Source organism: Tetrao urogallus (genome assembly GCF_951394365.1).
Source record: "Tetrao urogallus genome assembly, chromosome: 25".
Lineage (NCBI taxonomy): Eukaryota > Metazoa > Chordata > Aves > Galliformes > Phasianidae > Tetrao > Tetrao urogallus.
The window spans coordinates 1909244-1928746 of NC_136838.1; the positions used below are offsets into that span (position 1 = coordinate 1909244).

General features: G+C 54.3%; 1 protein-coding gene across 1 annotated transcript; it reads right to left on the minus strand.

Moving 5' to 3' along the window:
• Positions 1-9811: 9811 nt before the first annotated feature.
• ATCAY (ATCAY kinesin light chain interacting caytaxin) lies at positions 9812-18775 on the minus strand (the record flags this gene model as incomplete). Its single annotated transcript, XM_079546927.1, has 10 exons — positions 9812-9851; positions 10098-10133; positions 10804-10902; positions 11143-11229; positions 12004-12135; positions 12765-12867; positions 13357-13542; positions 13693-13914; positions 14215-14279; positions 18699-18775. 10 exons carry the CDS (start codon positions 18773-18775, stop codon positions 9812-9814), a joined length of 1047 nt encoding a protein of 348 aa, XP_079403053.1.
• Between the last annotated feature and the right edge of the window lie 728 nt (positions 18776-19503).

Consider the following 19503-nt stretch of genomic DNA (forward strand, 5'->3'; position numbering starts at 1 on the left):
AGCCGAGCTGTGCAGTGTGGGGAGGAGGAGGAGGAGAACCCCACAGTTTGTGGGGTTTTACACAGAGGGGCCCTTTTCCCCCCTCGGCTGCGCTGCGTTCCCGCTGGGCTCAGCCCCGCTCCGCTGTTCCATTGAAACAGAGGCGCTTTGCTGCGGGTTTATAGCACCCGGCGGCCGTTTCCCCGCCCCATAGCTGACACCCATCTGCCCCCAATGCCATATTTTGGGGCCGCACAGCCCAACCCTCCCCCCCCCCCCCTCCGGCTCCTCCTCCCCCCTCTCCCCGGGCTCTGATCGCGGGGTCACGCGCGCACCTGTCGCTCTGCTGGCTATAATTAGCGCTCGGCGGCGATCCCTTTGCCTTAATTAGGAATGGGGCAGGTGGAAATGTCAACCCCCCTCCGTGGGGCTGAGCGAGGAAATCATTCTCCTTTTGCTTTCCCTTCTGCGGATCGCAGCTGCACCCGGATTCCCCGAAACCCCAACACGGACAATGCAGAACGAGAGCGCCCTTCTGCTTCCTCTTTGTATTCCCGTATGTATAAATCCGTCCAAACCCGATAAACCCATCGTCCCGCCCCCTGTTCACATCCTTAGGGAACCACTCGCAGCCTGGAGCTCGCTCTGCCCCGCAGACGCAGCGCCCGGTGGCTGCGCTGAGGGTTCCTCTCTGCGTTCCCCAACACATCCGTCAGATCCGGATGCCGCTGCTCAAATAAAAGACTGCCTCTGCAATGCAGGGCCTTTGATTTTAATTACGGCGATCATTTCAGATCCCAGATCGCGGGGACGCGCTGTGTGGGGCGGGCAGCGTTCTGATGGACGCAGTGATGGGAATTTGGAGCGTTGTTTCAAAGTAGCACCCGACAGAGCTCCAGTCACTAAAGCACCGCGTGTTTCCTTCCTTCTGCTTATCAGCACAGCGCCTGACAGTGCTGGCGGCATTCCTGGCCATAAAGGGGGCTGTAATTAACGACCTAACGATGCAGCTGGTAAGTGCACCAACACACCTTGTGTCTCCCTTTCCCTACAGCCCTGTGCTGCAGCACCGATCCCTGCTCCCGTCCCCGTGCGGATGCCTGTTGTGTCTCCCATCCCATTAGCACCCCCACCAGCGATGCCTTTTTCTCCAGGCAGGGGATGGTGTGCCCTCATCATCAGTTCGTGTTCAGGGCTGCTTTGTGCAGAAAGCTTTGTGCCCTAAATAATCTCATTTGCACCTCAGATCCGGGCTGTGCCCCCCCAGCTGTGATCCAACCAAGCGTGGTCCTTCTCCCTGCAGACCCTGCAGGCTGCACTGTGCTCATCAGCCATGAGGTCAAGGTCTGGTGCTCTGTTAAGAACGGAGCCGACCACAAATTAACACAGGTTGCCAATTAGCAGAAAAACGTTAACCAGATTCTGGAACCTTGTAATGAAGGTGTTGGAGGCAACAGATGAGATTGTTTCAATGGAGACAGGCTAGAGCAAATCTATGAATGGGGCTATATGACACGACCCAACGCTGCATTGCTCTGTGCGTTGAGCACCCAGACCTCTGCATGTTCCCACTCCAGTTCTTATTGCCAGCAGTAGCTGTGTGCTGACGTGTTTCTGGGGGCTCTCACTGCTATTTTCCCATTGCAGCAACGTGATGGGATTGCTGCAGAGATGTGGAGCTGCAGTTCCTGAGGATGAATGGGAGGTGAAAATGGGAATGGGAAAACTGGACATGGGATTTGCAGTGGCTGCAGTGGGGTCACCCAGCAGGTGCCCATCACAGTGGTTTCAGTGGGTCGCCCATTGGTGCCTGTTGCCACTGTGCACTGAAAAGGAGTAGCAACAGTTGATCCCATCTTACAGTTCAGCCTCAGCTGAGCTCTGTGCAAACAGAAGTACATTTTTCTTCCTCTTCGCTGTGTCCCTCTCCTGCCCACGAGCTGGGGAGGTGTCTGGTTAATGAACAAACAGTGCGTGGTGTTTATTAGTGTCGATTTCACCGTGTTTGACCTTAACGTGGCCGTAAAAACCTGCGGGTTTTTGCAGGTGGAGGGACACTGGGGTCAGCCACCTTTGGTCACCGTGGAACCAAATACATTTGGAACATGCCATCTTCTGTGCAGCTGAGAATTGCCCCCCACCCCAGTACCCCAAACGGACGCCAACGAGAACAGCCGTCCTTCCTGGCAGCAGGGAGCCCTCCTGACCCATCGCGTGGCCATGCCGTCGCCGCGTGCTCACGAGTTCTTTTTTGAGCAGCACTACGGCTGCGTGCCGGGTGAGTCACATGTCACTCAGTGGCACTTCCTTTTTCCGTGCTCATTTCTGTACAGAGCCGTTTGTGGTGACGCTTCGCCAACACAAACAGGGGGTGACAGCTGCGACCGCAGGCAGACGGCGATGCTCTCTGCTTTTAGAACGTGCCAGCTTGAGGTTGAAGCTAGGAGAGGTTTGGCAGAGGGGACACCAGCATTCCTGGGGAGTGCCTCTGTGCCCCTGGGGCAGCTCAGCTCTGTGACAGCCATGGAGCTCTGCTGCAGGATGCATCGGTGATCCTAAAGCTTCCATTCAGACTTCAAGTTGTAAGGTGTTGCTTATGGGGTCAAGGTTAGGATCAGGGTCAGGGTTACGGTTAGGATGTGAGCACTGTTACGTCAGGATTTCTGGATGCCTTCCTTGGAGGTAGTGTTGGGATGAGGCAGCGCTGCAGCTGATAAAGAACTGAGGGATGGCAGTGTTTCCACCTGCAGATTTTTATATTCTTGGTTTGCTCTGGGCTGTGCTGCGGAGCTTTCTCCAAAGGTTGGGTGGCATCACATCTCAACAATGCAAAACCCTTCGTACCCCCTTGGAAGAATCAGAGAACCTTGGAAAATTCTGAGCTGGAAGGAACCATCGTGATATTCGTGTCCAATTTCTACCTCCATACAGGACTGCCCTGAAAGAAGATAAGGAGCTCTATCAGCTGGTGGCAAAACCATGGGCTGGCAGGGTACCAAGCTTCTGTAGGATAACATTTGCTGGCACCTTGTCACAGAGCTGCCAACAGTGACATGTTCTGTGTCACTGCAGCTGATCCCACTGCTGCCCACGGTGGTGGGAGGGCTGTGAGCTGGGAGTGGGGACCAGTGGGAGGAAATGGGGACCTCTGGGTGTGTGTGGGGTGTGGGGGGAGGCAGAATTGTTGGGGGAAGGGAAAGGGATGGGCACAGAAGGAATGGACTAAAGGTTGGCCTGAAAGGAACAGGGTGAGGCAGTGTGTAGGTGTCAGGCAAGATGATCATAGAGGTCTTTTCTGACATTATTGATTCTATAGGGCTGGGAGGGGAAGGAAAGCTGGAGCCTGAAGGCAGGCAGCTTGTTTTTGCAGAGCCCAATTAGGGATGTAGAAAAAAATTCCCAAAGTGTTGGGATCTGCAGCTGTCCTGCTCCCACACCCCATGACCTTACTCTGAATGAAGCACACATCGAACCCGATGCTGCAGGAAAGGGAGCTCTTTGGGGTTCAGTGCTCTGTGGGAGGAACCATGGGGTTAGTGGGAATGGCCATGGAGAGGAGTGGGGAATGGTTCTTCTTTGTATCAGTGTGGTAATAACAGCAGGAATTCCACCTGCAGGAGCTGACAGAGCAGCTCTGTCCCCATTGGAACCTCACATATTTCAGCCCGTGTGTAACTCCACGATGGGCCAAAGCTGGGGGAGAGGGATCTGAATTCAGTTCTGTCGGTGGACCTGGATCTTGTTTTTCTGAGACTGTTTTTGTTGTTGCAGGTGAACACACAAAAAGGAACAACTGTCCTTCAATGGCAGTCAGTGCCCACGCAGAGCAGTGTCCTCATGGGATGGTCACATAGGTGGGAAAAGATTTCCAGGATCATCAGGTGCAACCCCAACCCATCCTTCAGCTGTGTCACAGCCCAATGGGAGCAAGGTCACCGAGGTTCCCTTGGCTGTATCACAACCCAACAGAATCAGGGTCACTGGGGCTCCTTCAGCCCTGTCACAGCCCACAACCCCACAGGGTTCAGCTGTGTCATGTTCTTTTCCTGAATATTTCACAGTGTGAACACAGTGATAATTCTATAGGATTAAGCTTGCACCCATCCATACTTCCAATTCCTCAGCTGAAATATCCCCAAATCCCATTTATAAAGCACTCAGATTGACACCTCAGATGTCTCACTGTAAATCCTCATGTTTATATACATAAGTATGGCTCTATATAAATGAGATTAATTAAAAATTGGAGGTGCACACCTTCTGTACCCATTGTTACAGACTGCAGCTCTGTCCTAAGGCAGAGATCCCTTTGGAGGGGCCATGTGCCACGTGGACAGGACAGAGGTCATTTTGGTGCAAACACTCAGCTTCCAGTGCCACCACCCCTACCAGAGGGACAGACAAAAAGAGGGACATGGGTTTTTTCTTGAGGATTAGTCTTGTTTTTAATTGGGTATCCACAGATTCTGATGGGATCATACAAAGCCAAAAAAGAGCGATACATACTGAGCAGCAATCTACCCTTCTAGCACAGCCCGTCCAGTTACAAACACTTTAGAAAAAGGACATGTTTTTACATGTGGGTTTGTGTGAAAAGGGCCACTGCAAAGGAAAGAAAAACGCGGCGATCGATGGGCTCGTATCGCCACGGTGCCTTAAAAACTCCCTTCCCCAGGGGCTGCAGAGGATCTGGGGTAGGAGCAGCGGTTCCACTGCTGTTGGGTCGATGTGAGCTCGTTGCTGCCACTGCTTCATCGGCTCCTTCCTTTTTCAGTGCCTGGATACGTTCAGGAGGAGATGTGTTGCTCTTCAAACCTGTGCTGCTTTGCTTTCCTCATCCACACGTCCGTGCGTCTCTCAGCAAAAGGGTCTTTGGAAGAAAGAGTTGGGAACAGTGCAGGTGAGGGGGGCTCTGCTCACGTCTGTGCAGTGCAGGGCGGTGTGAGTGCTCCCAGCGGAGCAGCAGCTTCTCAGCTTCATTCCCTGGGTCATTGCTGTGAACCAGAGAGCATCGCTGGGTGGTCCTGAATGGGAGCAGTTCCTAAATGGGCCCAAACGAAGCAGTTCAGCTGTGTAAATCCTCTGCCTGATGGAAAGCAGCGCATTTAGGAGTACACATATCCTTAGAGATGTTTCTATGGGGCAGAAATGGGGCCTGGTCTGTATTGGGAACATCATCCTGGAGAACAATGGGGTGAAAAGGGATGCAGCTGATTCAGTTTCCTTTGGTAGGTGTGTCTACGTGCTGGCAAAGGGCTGAATGGAAATGTGCTTGCATTACCACATTTATTTTAGCACTGGAACAGGCTGCACAGGGAGGTGGTGGAGTCTCCTGCTCTGGAGATGTTCAAGACCTGCCTGGATGCTGACCTGTGCGACCTGCTGTAGGGAACCTGCTTCCTGAAGGGAGGTTGTGGTGCAAAAGGGTCTGGCCTCTTCTCCCAGGCAAATAGTAGGACCCGAGGAAATGGCCAGAAGTTATACCAGAGGAGGTTTAGGTTGGATATTAGGAGAAACTTTTTCTCTCAAAGGGTTGTCAGGCACTGGAATGGCTGCCCAGGGAGGTGGTGGAGTCACCGTCCATGGCAGTGTTCAAGAGGAGCCTGGATGAGGAGCTATGAGAGATGGTTTAGTAGCTTGTGGCACTAATAGGAATAGGAGGATGGTTGGACTAGATGATCTTGCAGGTCGTTTCCAACCTTGTGATTCTGTGATTCTGTGATCTCTGGAGGTCCCTTCCAACCCCTACAATTCTGTCATTCTGTGATTTCACTTCTTTATCTTCTTCTGGTAGAGCAGATTTGCTCTGAGGATCTCCTACAATCTGCACTCCGGTGGAAACATCAGCACCAGACCTTCCGTACATTGATTCCGATCACAGCGCTCTATGAAACAGCAAAAAAAGTGTCTGCAGTCACTCTGGATTCCTCTTGGCCCCTTGTCAGCTGCTTTACGGTCGGTGAGTCCCATCATCAGGGCTGGCAGCTCCGCATCACCAGTTCTCCATCACCTGTCCCCAATTTTTGTCCGCTGTCCTCCGGAGTTACCATCAACCTCTCACCTCTGTGACAGCAGGACGTGAATTTCTGACAGCATTTTCAGACAGGTGCAGCTCCTGTTGCACCCGTTTGCCCCTCTGCCCATCCCTTGGCCACCCCGTGGCAATGTGTTGAAGCCTGTGCTGCTCTACCAGCCCTAAAGCCATCAGCATTGCAGCATAGTTAATTATGGGGCGCTGCCAACCCCACTGCTGTGTCCTCAGCAAAGAGTTTCACCGAGCATCTGAATCGCTCTCCGAAACAACAAGTCAATGATACATTTTTCATTGCTACCAAAACTTTTCACATTTAGTTGTACCTGTATCCCATATGGGTTTGGCTGTACCCGTATCCATTGTGGATATGGGGCACCAGCACCCACTGTGGGCTGAGCTGAGCCCTCACCCATTGGGCTGTGCCCACACCGCTATGGGCTGAACGTTCTCTTCCGTGCTGAAAAGCTACACAGACGTCCATCCAGGAGCAGAAGACCAATGCAATCCAGACATCTTGTGAAAAATTAAAATATGGTGCATCCCACGTGCTGCATCAGAAAGTGCCCTTTTGGAAAAAGAAGTTGCGAATGGACTCGTGTTTACACCACTTCTTACGCATCTCACAGTGAAGTCTGTGTCATCTGTGCATCCTCGCAGGGAACTCTTGGCCCAAAGGAATCTCCTGGAAACCCGGGACACATCATCTTCAGGCCTGCAGCTTTTCTGAAGTCGTAGACCCAGAGTCTGTTCTTTGGAAAAGAATCGAAAAAGGAGGGAAAAAAAACCCACAAACCAACAACAAAACCCCAAACCGTGTCCTTAGGGGTCATGAAGTGTTGCATTTCATGGACTGTGGGATGTCAGCACTGTGAAGTGGTCCCAGCACCACGCATCTCTACATTCCTCACTGCCCCGTGCTCTGTAGCAGCACGATTTCCCATTGTGTTTCAAACATTCTTCACTGGAGTTTTTAATAACTACAGATGTCAGAAGGGCTTTGGGAGCTGAGCTTTGACGCTATCCAACATCCCACCCATTGGGTTGCTAACTCCACTCCCAACGTCCAATTGCGCTCTTTTGTGTAAGCAGAGCAGTTCTGTTTTTTCTTTTCTTTTCTTTTCTTTTCTTTTCTTTTCTTTTCTTTTCTTTTCTTTTCTTTTCTTTTCTTTTCTTTTCTTTTCTTTTCTTTTCTTTTCTTTTCTTTTCTTTTCTTTTCTTTTCTTTTCTTTTCTTTTCTTTTCTTTTCTTTTCTTTTCTTTTCTTTTCTTTTCTTTTCTTTTCTTTTCTTTTCTTTTCTTTTCTTTTCTTTTCTTTTCTTTTCTTTTCTTTTCTTTTCTTTTCTTTTCTTTTCTTTTCTTTTCTTTTCTTTTCTTTTTTTTTTGTCTAAATGCATTAAAATGGTCCAAAACCACAGAAGGACAACCTCAGTGTTATCAACAGGAGATGGCAAATTCCCACCCTGCTACAGGGAGATCCCCAGTGCTTATGGGATGATCTGAAGCCCACAGGATCCGGAGGGGCTGCCCTGATGTCGCAGTGCTGTTCAGTCCTTCTCTGCTGTGCAGAATTCCCCTTGCCAGTGGGGCCCATAATGACGCTCGCAGAAATCCACGGTTAAATTTGGATTGCTGTGGGATGGGGTGGCTGGGTGTGGGACCCACAGGTCTCCATCCACGCTTGTTGGCGCAGGGCTCTGCTCGGTGTGCTGCGTGTGAGCTGGCTCTGACGAGAGCAGCATCTTCAAGTGCCTTCACCACGTCCTCATTTCCAACACGCTCTCCTCCCTTCTGCTCCCAGAGCCCTCCTGAGCCCCGGCACCAGGCAGCACAGTCCCACATCACATCCCAACTTTCTCCTCCATCCCTGCATGTGGATCTGTCTGTACCGAGGGGTCTGTGCTCCCCAGGACACACAGTGCGTTCCTGACCCTCGGCAGTGGGAATCCACCAAGGGAGCGGTGATGGAGGATTGTCCGAGGGCATGAAGCCAACACAGAGGCATAGGAAGCACTCCTGTCTGCAGGGCTCCTTCTGACCACTGTGTGTGACATGAGGAGAAGCTCGCAGGGAGGCTCTGTGGGACCCTTCCCAAAGCTACCGGGGCCCTACGGAGGCAGAATGAGTATGGTAAAAACACAGCATCTACCCACAGCAACGGCTCACTACGAGTTAATAAGAACTGGCAGCAGATGAACGGAGGTCAAGGCTGGGAGGAGCGGTGGGCACTTGGCATTTACAGGGGGAAAATAAAGGGATAGCAAGGGGGAAAATGGACTCTTTTCATTTCTTGCATTAGCGATCCCCTGGGGCAGCAGAGTGTCGCAGTGAGCTGGGACTGAAAAGAAGAACAGATCTGTCTGTGGGCAAATGGACTGCGGGATGCTCTTTGCTCACTGCGAGGAGGTGGAGTCTCTGTTTGCTCCGAGCTCTCTGCAGACCATTGCTGGACACGATGGAACCCATCCTGAAAAAAAAAACGTGCTATCCTTGGAGATATTTCTTGTTGTTGTTGTTGTTGAAAAGTCAAATGTTTTCCAGAAGTTTGGAGGACTTTGCGTTGTGCAGATAGGGGAGGCCCCGTGACCGTACAGAGCTCAGAGCTGGGCGGTGGAAAGGTCTTCTACCCAAAGGTCATTTCCAGGGGGGAGTGCTGGGCTGCGTCGCTCTCTGCTCCCTTTGTCCCGCGCTGCCTCGATTCACGGCATGCTGGGGAGGAACAGACAGACAGCGTGGGTTTGAGGTGGCAAATGGTGGTGCTTTGTTCTGGCTGTTGTCTCTGACAGCGCGGTCGCGTCTGGGGGGCAATCCTCCACCAAATACCATTGGGGGGATGTGGCTGAGGGACACGGGCAGTGGGTGGGAGGTGGGCTGGGGGACCTGAGAGGTTTTTTTCCAGCCTTAATGGTTTTGTGGTTCTGCGATCAGGGCTGAAGAGACGCCACGCACAGCTCTGATGGGAACGGGTCTCCTCTAAGGGCTTTCCCGAGGGCACATGAAGAGCTCACCGTGGCACTCTGAGTGCATCCCAAGGGCACCCATGGGTGCCCCATCCCCAGAGCAGCCCAGGGCCACGGGGCAGGTGGGGGGCACCCATGGAGTGGGTGGAACTGGGACGTTTCCCCTCCAACCAAAGTAACGATTCTGGGATGACACACGTGTTGGAACTTTCCACATTGCATACTACAAATGCAACAAAACCCCATAGCAGAGGGGAGGCAGAAGGGAATGGTGGTCCAACCTGGTTTCTTGATCCTCTGCAGGGGGCACAGGCCTGCTGGGAAGAGAACCATGGATGCAGTTAGTGAATTTGCCCCTTGGCCCCGAGGTCCTGCGTGTTCCCATTGCTCAAATGGGTCCTGGCACATCTGACCCACAGCTCTGGGGAGGGAGCTGCTGAGAACAAAGCAGAGAGGCCAAAGCAGAGCTAACACCAGGCCAAGCGATCCTGGCTTTGGCTTTGGACACTGTCTTCCAAACCTTCCTAGAATTTTCCTTCCCATCTAATGTTACAGCCTTTGGGGGCACCCAAATGTGCCAGATAGCAGCACTTGGCCCTCTGCACTTTCCCACTGTGCAAGAGCTGAAACTGAGCGTTCCCAGTGCTGCTGGCTGTGCTCCATGACCAAGTGGCTCTGCCAGCTTATGGAGGTGACAAACAGGGCTGGGGATCCACGCACACAAATGAAGGTCAGCAGCAAAGCTGCAACAAAAGTAGGCCTTGCTGTGACCCCGTTCTCATGCCAAGAATGCCTCAGGTATTTTCTAAGTGAGGGATAAAGTCTAAGTGAGGGATAAATCATTACCTTTCCCTTTCAGCCATGTCTTGTTTCTCTTCTGCCCTGTAAGCAAGAAGTGCATTTGAAATCTATCGCGTTTTGGGAGAGCAGAGAGTTTAAGGTCTTCCCGAGGAGGGCTGAGGACACGGCCCTGCTGTGCAGGAGTGGGAGTAGGAAAGCTGGAGCTGAATGGGGTGGGGGCTGCAGGGAGCAATGAGAGGTTCTGCATTAGAGGAGATGGGGGCAGAGTAATGCACAGAGAAAAAGGGCAGCAATTTCCCGAGTGAAGGAACCTGAGAGCAGTTCTACCTTTCTCTCCTGGCCTTGATCCTCTCTTCTTCAAATCTGCAACAAACAAGAAACACTTCTTCAGCATCACCCCGCTGACACCACTTGCTTTTAGCAAAACGCAGTGTTTGCTCTCCATGCTTTGGCTCCGGGGTGGCAGGGAGCTGCCTGCACACCACTGCTTGGCACACACCGAGAAGCCAACGTCCACCCCAGGCTCTGTGCTCCCAGCGTGCAGCGTTGGACCCAACACGACATCCTTTGGACCCAACACGACGTCCTTTGGACCCAACCCAACATCCTTTGGACCCAACACGACGTCCTTTGGACCCAACACAACGTCCTCTGGACCCAACACGATGTCCTTTGGACCCAACACAACGTCCTTTGTACCCAACACAACGTCCTTTGGACCCAACACAACGTCCTTTGGACCCAACCCAACATCCTTTGGACCCAACACGACGTCCTTTGGACCCAACACGATGTCCTTTGGACCCAACACAACATCCTTTAGACCCAACACAACGTCCTTTGGACCCAACACGACGTCCTTTGGACCCAACATGATGTCCTTTGGACCCAAAACAACATCCTTTGGACCCAACACGACATCCTTTGGACCCAACACAACGTCCTTTGGACCCAACATGATGTCCTTTGGACCCAACACGACGTCCTTTGGACCCAACACGATGTCCCCCTCCATCAGTGCCATGGTACTCACTGCGAGACGCAGTCTGGGATCTGGACGTGCTCCATGGGGATGAGCTGCTCCAGTTCCTCCAGGCTGTGAACGTACTGGATCTTATTGATGAACTTCACGCTGGCAGAAGAAGAGAAGGAGTGTGAGGCCTTGGTTTGCTTCTCTCTCTGCAGGAATTCTGGTGTTCCTGATGGGGGTGTGGAGCTCCGCTCCTCTGTGCCCATCTCCTCCTCCTCCCCTCCTCTCTGTGCTCCCTCTGCTGCGTGGTCTCACTTTGGGCACCGTTACCCAAAGCTGAGCGCAAGATTAATTCAATTCCCATTCTGAAACCATTCACATTTGGAAGTGCTTTACATTTACCTGATGAAGGGCCTGGAAATAGCCAGCACCGTCCGGATGAACCACGAGGGATGCACAATGATCAGGGCTTTGAGGTTCTTCCGCAGCCTGGAGGGAAACCATAGGATGGAATGTCAAACTTGAGAGCCGTTCTCAACCCCACTGTGATCTGTCAGTGCTTGGAAGGCTCCATAGTGCCGAGGAGCTGCACGTGGAGGCCTCCAACCCAAAGCCCATGGGCTCACGCGCACTGTGGGAGCACTGAGATGGCAGCTTGTAGGATGGCTGCCTACAGGTGTAGGACAGTCCCTACATGGATCTGAGTCAGGGGAGGAGGGAGATGAGGGGATGAAGTCAACAAGATGTGACAGAGGGGAGAAGATTACAGAATCTGGAACTTGGCTGAGGCCAATGGGATGAGGTCCAACAACACCAAGCACTGGTTGTGTTCAGAGAGGGACAGTGGATCTGAGAAGGGTCTGGAACACAGTGGGGACTTAGAGAGTGGTTTAGGGAATGGAATGGGTCAGTATGGAGAAGAGGAGGCTCAGGGGAGACCTGCAGCTCCTGAAAGGAGGTTGTGGCGAGGGGGGGTCAGCCTCTGTTCCACGTAACAGTGATAGGATGAGGGGGGATGGCCTCACATTGCACCACGGGAGGGTCAGGCTGGGTATTAAGAGGAACTGAAACAGTGGTGAGGTGCTGGCACAGCTGCACAGGGAATGGGGGGTCACCACTCCTGGAGGGGTTCAGAGCTGTAGAGAGGTGGCACTGAGGGACGTGGGCAGTGGGATGGGTTGGGGGTTGTGTAGGTCTCTTCCAACCTGAATGATTCCATGGAAGCAGTGAGAGATGTGGGAGGAGGGCAGCGGAGGATCTCACCGTCTGTCTATCATCTGGTAGCACTTCTTCAGCCACCCCAGCCCCGGCATCCTCCTCCGCGGCGTCGCTCCGTTCAGGTACACGATCATGTAGTCCTCAGCCACCAGCAGCTCCAGGCTGCTGATCACGTAGCTGCAGGATGGTCAGAAGCAACGGGGACGTGAGGCTCAGAGAAGGCACTGCAAGCTGCCTCCATCATCCCAAAGGGACTCCGGGTCCCTGCTCTGCACACCAAACTCCCCCGGCACCACATTTCATAGAATCACAGAAAGGCCTGTGTTGAAAAGGCCCACAGTGCCCATCTACTTCCAACCCCCTGCTGTGTGCAGGTTGCCAACCAGCAGCCCAGGCTGCCCAGAGCCACATCCAGCCTGGCCTTGAATGCCTGCAGGGCTGGGGCATCCACAGCCTCCTTGTGCATTTCCCAGGGGTTCCCCACGCTTGTTGGCACAGTGCACGCATCAGTAGATGTCTCTGCACTGTTTGCTGCCCAGAGCAGCAGCTACAAGCTGTTCAGTGCTCTGTGGCTATGCCCGAGTCCATCGCCAGCATAATTAACACTGAGTGTCTGAACACTCTGACTTATCAGCCTTGTTTGTGAGCACTGAGGACATCTCAACGCAGTGACGTTCCCCCCAGCTGCAGGCTGCAGACATTTGGCCCCAGTTCAAGCTCCTTCCAGCTGAGGTTCCAGATGCAATGAGCAAACAGCAGCCCTGGAGCCCAGGTTGCCTTCTCTCCATCCTCTCCCATCCACTTACAGGAAGAGGTTCTCCATGATATAGTGGTAATCAGCCAGGTTGCTGTCTGGCAGGTAGCAGGCAGCGAAGACGATGATGGCATTGAGTCCTTCTCCGTAGTACCCTGGAAAAGAGGCACGGGCACCGTCAGCTGCTCCTTCCAGCAAAGATCTGTTGGTAAGTCTGGCTCTGCTCAGCTCTGGGGAAGCATTTGTCCCTGTGATGGACCTTTGTCACAGCTGAGTTCATCTCCAAGCTGGATTTTGTCTGTGACGTGCATGTGGGGCTCAGGGAAGGAGGAAAAAAGGGCAGAGCAGAGAGTTCTGCCCCAGGTTTTTGTATGGCCACGCTCAAATGGCCCCCACCTATGGGGACCTTCACCTCTGGCTGTGCCCCAGAGAGGTCCAGAGGGGTTTGGCACCTTTGGTCACTGCAGCATTGGGAATTGGTGGGAAGGCTCAGGAAGGTTCACACTGCCTCGGAGCCACACTTAGCACTGCTTGTGTTTATTGCAGCTCCCTGCTTCTGCCACGAGCAGCACAAAGCCCCCCGACTCGAAGGGGACAGCTGGCAGAGCCGTGATGGCAGCCAACCCCCAAGGCATCCCCCTCACCTCCGTGCGTCACCACCCTCATGTAGGGTTTGATCATCTGCAGGTCGATGCGGTGCTCCTGCTCCCCAATGATGACGGTCCTCCAGAGCCGCCCGTTGGTTGCGCTCCCATCCTCTGTCCCGCCGTCCCCAAACAGATCCGCGCTGTCCCCAGGCATATTCTTGGCCGTGGCCACAGGAGTGTCATCTGGCAAAGGGACAAACCCTGCACATTACCCCAGGCTGAGGTCGGGCTGCAACCTGTGAGCCCTGAAAGCAGCGTTTCTAGCAGCGAGCGGTGCCAGAAGCGGTGAAAGTGAGGCCCCCCTCACCAGTTCACCCAGAGCCATCCTCATACCTTCCCATTCCAGCTCGTTCCCGTTCCCCAGGAATTCGAGGGAATCCGTCTCGTCGGGCGTTTCGATGTCATCCACATTGATATCCAGATCATCCGGCGTGTCCAAGAAGTCATCGGACAGAATGGAGCCTTCACTCTGGTCCAGGGAAATGTTGATTTCAGGTGCGACAAGCGTCTTCCGCTTACGGTGCGCCCCGTTAAAGTTTAAGGTATGTGGGGGAGCTGGAGTCAAAAGGAAAACAAGGGACAGGTTGTCCTGGCCCTGCATCCTCAGTGCCAGCCGTGCTGAGTTTCTTCGTCCCGTTTCAGGTGATGCTTCAGGTGTGGTTGAATGGAAGCACCGATGCTTTGAGATCCCAATTTCCGCCCCCCCCCCCGGCTTTGTGTCAAAGATCCCCAAATTGAGATCTGGTTCCTCTCCTGAATGGGTGTTTTGGTGGAACTGCCCTGTGGCCCCCTGTGCTCTGTCACCCCGTGGGTTTTGTGCTCCCCACAGACCCCGGTAGGTGGGCTGGTACTTACAGGATGTGTGCTCGTCCTCTGTAGGGCTGCCCAGCGACTCCATGCCAGTCTCTTCTGGGAGAGGCCTGCAGGCAAGCAGAAAAGTTGGGAAATAAGGGATTTTTAGGAGAAAGTCACCCTGTGGAGAGAAGTGGGGATGTGATGGAACAACACACAGCCCCGCGTGGGCTCTTCCCTTTGGGAGCATCAGCCTGGTGATGAGTTGGGGTGCTCTGCCCAACAACTGCGCCATCCCGAGTAACTTCCAACCCGTCCCTCCAACGCTGCTCTAATCCAACTGTCCCACAGAAAGGATGGGAAATCTGAGCAGAAAATCAGAATGGAAAAGCGGAATGGAAGACCTGTATTGAAAATCTAGCCGGAGACACCAGAAGGAGTTGTGTCCCTGGAAATGCTGGTACCGTCCTCCTATCCCAAAGTCTGACTTTGCTCCATCAAGCAAACTTTGACCTCTGTTGGTGGTCAAGGTGAGGTTTAACCTTAGCTATGAGCACAGTGTTCTTGGCCTCTGCAGCCAGCAGTGGTGCCTGTGTTGAAAGCAGATCAATTTGGAGTGGAGATCCGGGCACCAGAACCCAAACCTGATCTGGGAGCTGAAGGCTGATCAACCACAGCTCTGCTCCCTGGGCTCCTGCAGCCCCGGGGTGAAAATGCTGGAAATGCCCATGGTTCAGCTCCCTTTGCCGATGCCAAGGCCAGGTCTCATCATGTGGCTGTTGTCCTTTGGAAGGTGGAGATGCTCCCAAGCCATAGAGGGGACAGATTCTGCACAGCTGGTGGCACTGAGCAGCGCTGTCACCCTGAGCTGGACACTTTCTGGACACTTTTCCCTTTAGTTTGGGTTGGAAATTGTGCCTTTCCTGGATGTTAGCTGGGGGAGACGTTTTGCAACCTTTTTATTGCATCATGACCAAATCCCACTGACCCCATGGCACCTTCATGACATCAGTGGGTTCCCAAATCTCACCAACCCCATGGCACATTTGTGGTGTCAATGGGTTCCCAAATCCCACTGACTCCATGGCACATTCATAGTGTCGATTGGTTTCCAAATCCCACTCACCCCAGGGAAAACTGATAATGTCAATGGGCTCCCAAATTCCACCGACCCCATGGCACCTTCATGGTGTCAATGGGTTCCCAAATCCCGCTGTCCCTACAGCACATTCCTAATGTCAGTGGGTTCCCAAATCTCACAGACCCCATGGCACGTGCATAATGTCAGTAGTTTGCAAAATCCCACTGACCCTGTAGCACATTCATGGTCTCAATGGGTTCCCAAATCCCACTGACCCCATGACAAATTGGTCCCCAAATGGTCAACGGGTCCCCAGATCCCACCAACCCCATGGCACACCCATAGTGTCAGTGGGTTCCCCAATCCCATTGACCCCAAAGCACATTTATAATGTCAGTGGGTTCCCAAATCTCACTGACCCCAGGGCACCTTCATGATGTCAATGGGTTCCCAAACCCCTTTGACCCCATAGCACCTTCATGGTGTCAATGGGTTCCCAAATCTCACTGACCCCATAGCACGTTCATAATGTCGGTGGGTTCCCAAACCCCACTGACCCCATGGTGTCACAGGGCTGTTTGAAGAAGGCCCTTCTGAGCCCTCCTTGTTTCCCCATTGCTGTTCCTCCCCTTGCTGGGAGCTCCCAGCAGCAGGGGATGAGCGTGGGGCCTGCAAGCTTAAATCCTGCATGCTGGGATGTCCCCAGGGAGAAACATGGGGGAAAAAAACAAACATTTTTAATGCGGTGCTGGGAGAACGGGGATGGGACAGGGACAGATCCCACAGGGACGACTGCCGCCGTGTCAGCTGCAAGATGCTGCCCCAAATTAAAGCATGCACATCTTCGGAGGGAGGGCTAATCCTCCCTGAGCTGCTGTTGTTTATTCATGAGAGCCGATCAAAGCTCTCGCTCCCCCACGGGCGGTGAGCGAAGGCCCCGCAGCCCCCTGCGCACCGCCAGCCCTCCCACCCCCCCTCCTGCTGTTGTCTCCGCGGCTGTTTATCCAACAAACGCGGTGCGACGCACGCTTTGGCCCCACGGCACCAAAAGGAGGGGAGAGGGACAGCGCCATTTCCCAAGGAGCGGCAATCCCGATGTCAGACGCAAAGAGAAAAGGTCTCTTACCTTCCCGAGCGGGATGCGATCACCGCCCCCCGGCTCTGCCTCCCCCCACACCGCGATTCCCGCAGCAGAACGGCTCTAAGGCTCCGGGAGGAGCACCAGATTGCTCTGCACTGCCCAACACCCGCAGCTCTGCATGGGATGCGATGGGTGCACGGCGAGCACGGCGAGCACAGCGAGCACAGTGAGCACAGCGAGCATGCTCCGACCCCACGGCATCACAGCATCACTGCATCACAGCATCATGGAATCATAGCATCACGGCACCACAGCATCACAGAATCATGGAATTATGGCATCACAGCATCACAGCATCATGAAATCATGGAATTACGGCATCACAGCATCACAGCATCATGGAATAATGGCATCACAGCATCACAGAATCATGGAATCATGGCACCACAGCATCACAGAATCATGGAATCATGGCATCACAGCATCAGGGAATCATGGAATTACAGCATCACAGCATCATGGAATTAACAGAATCACGAAATCATGGCATAACTGCATCCCAGCATCATGGAAGCATGGAATCATGGCATCACAGCATTGGAATTCCACGATTCCATGATGCTGTTGGCTGTGCTCTTATGTGATCATCACAAGAACGTCACAGCATCACGGCATCATGGCATCACGGCATCATGGCATCGTGGCATAACTGCATCAGAGCATCACAGCATCACAGAATCATGGAATCATGGCACCGCAGCATCACAGTGTTGTGGCAGCCACCACGCAGCACACAGGAGGACCCTTTCCTCCCCACGTCCCACTCTATCAGCTGCAGCTCAGCACATTGGCATCACGCCTTGCACAGTGCCTGCATGGGGAGGGCTGGGGGCAGCTCTCAGGAAGGAGCTGTGTTCAGTGCCTAGCCTGGAGCTCGCTTAGGATGGAGGCATCGCTCCATTGTAGAAATGATGCAGCTCCTGATTTCACCCCTCTGTGGCAGATCCTGCACTCGGGGTCCCACGCTGCTGCCACCCTCATCCCTCGCCCTTGTCCCACATCCCTTGGCCTCTCCCCAGTTTGCATCCAGGAGCTGCATTGCTGGGTGAGCTTGCTGCTGCACGGCGAGGCGCAGCGCATCCCTCCTCCATCCGTGGGTTTTTATGGGGAGCATTGGCTGGCACACCGTGCTGCTGCCCCACACTGCCCAGGCAACCAGCAGAGGTCTGCACAGCCCTCAGCAGGAAGAGAAACCTCCCCCAGAAACACAGGACCCTGCTGTGCCTCCACTCCCCTCTCTTTTTGGCACAGAGATGCTCCCACCAACGCCGCAGCTGCGCTCGGGTCGAACAGAGCGACGCTCATCCGCCGGCCCTGAAGGACACAAGGAGGGCTTTCAGGGCTGCACGTGCCATCCCACAGCACACACTGCGCCTCTGTGCCACCGACACTGCCACCCTGTGGGTTCAGCTGCAGCTGGGAGGGGGCACAGCCTCCCCCAGAGCCCCCGGTCCGTGCTGCTGGAAGTGCGGGTGGAGGGGGGGGATGTCGCCTTAATGCCTCCGTCTGCTGGGCTGGAGGGATGTGGGGTCCCATAGGTGGCACCAGGTGACCTGGGGTACCCAGCGTGTCAAGGGAGAAGTGTCGTAAGGTCCCAAAGGTGGCACCAGATAACATAGGGTCCCTATAATGGGGATGGGTGCTACAGGATCCCATAGATGGCACCAGGTGATGTGGGGTACCCAGCATGTCAAGGGGGGGGTGAGTGTCAGAATGTCCCTAGGTGCCGTAGGTTGCCTGTTGTGCCAAGGGGACAGGTGCTGTAAGGTCACATAGGCATCACCAGGTGACATGGGGTACTCATGAGATGGGTGCTGTAGGGTCCCATGGGTGACACCAGGTGCCATAGGGGACAGGTGACAGAGTTGGCACCAGGTGACATGGGGCGCTCACTGTGCCAAGGGGACAGGTGACACGGTGTCCCATGGGTGGCACCAGGTGACACGTGGCACCCAACATGTCAAGGGGAGGGGTGTCACCAGGTCCCATCGGTGGCACCGTGGGGTGCCTGCTGTGCAAAGGGGATGGGTGCTATAGGGTCTCCTGGGTGGCACTGGACACCATGGGTGCCCACTGTGCTCAGGAGATGTGTGCCATAGGGTCCCGTGGGATGCCAAGGGACAGCTACTGTAAGGACCCATAGGTGGCACCAGATGCAGACAGGTGACACAGGGCCAGATTCTGCCACTCGATCTTCGTGTCCCAACGGCTTTGGTTCCACTTTGCTCCATTTAGGAAGATGCTGCTCGATCCACAGAGCAGCACGCAGAGCCCCCCTCCAACCCTCCAGACTTCCATCCACAGCCATCCCTGCTGCTTCCCTACCTGGGGAAGTCCTCGTCCTGCCACTCCTCCTTCACATCCACATTCTCCATCCGCAGGGTGGCTTCTGTGGTTCCCATCACGCTCGGGAGGCGCTTCCCACAAGGAAGGGCTCAGTCTGGAAGGTGGAAGGGAGAGAGGTGAGTTCAGCCCTACGGGCAGTGGGTTCAGGGCAGGGACACTGACCCCACAGCCACAGAGAAGCGGAGGGGGTTGTGGGGTCTGCAGGAACACGGGGTGCTGTGGGGTTTTGCAGGATGAGAGAAAGCAGCATTAAATTGCGCCAGGAGAGGCAGAGGGTGGGAATTGGGAATAATTTCTTTGATGGAGCGCTCAGACATCGGCACAGGGAGTGCTGCCACCGTCCCCAGAGCCACAAAGGTGTGGGGACGTGGGCAGTGGCACAGCAGGATGGGGTTGGGTTGGGGTCTGGGGGGTCCTTTCTGAGCGGACCCCCACGATTCTGTGGCCTCCTGAGATGCTTTGGATCAGAACAGAGGAGGTGAGGGCAGCCCTGGATCTACGCAGCAGCTGTATTTCCTCCATGCTGCGGTGCCCTGAGCTCTCCCTGCCCACCGATAACCACCCCTTCCCCCTTTGCCTTTTCTTCCAGTACCAACCTCAACCTTCACAACTGCTTCTGCCAGCATTGTGTCACACATCCCCTGCCGGCAGCGTTGGGTTGCTCGGGCAGCAGCACCGTTCTGCTGACCTGGATGGATGCTGATGGCTGTGCTTTGGCAAAGAAAGCCCTGGGCACCCCTGCCTGCCCCGCTCCCCGTCCCCACACGTGTCCCTGTGCCTGGAG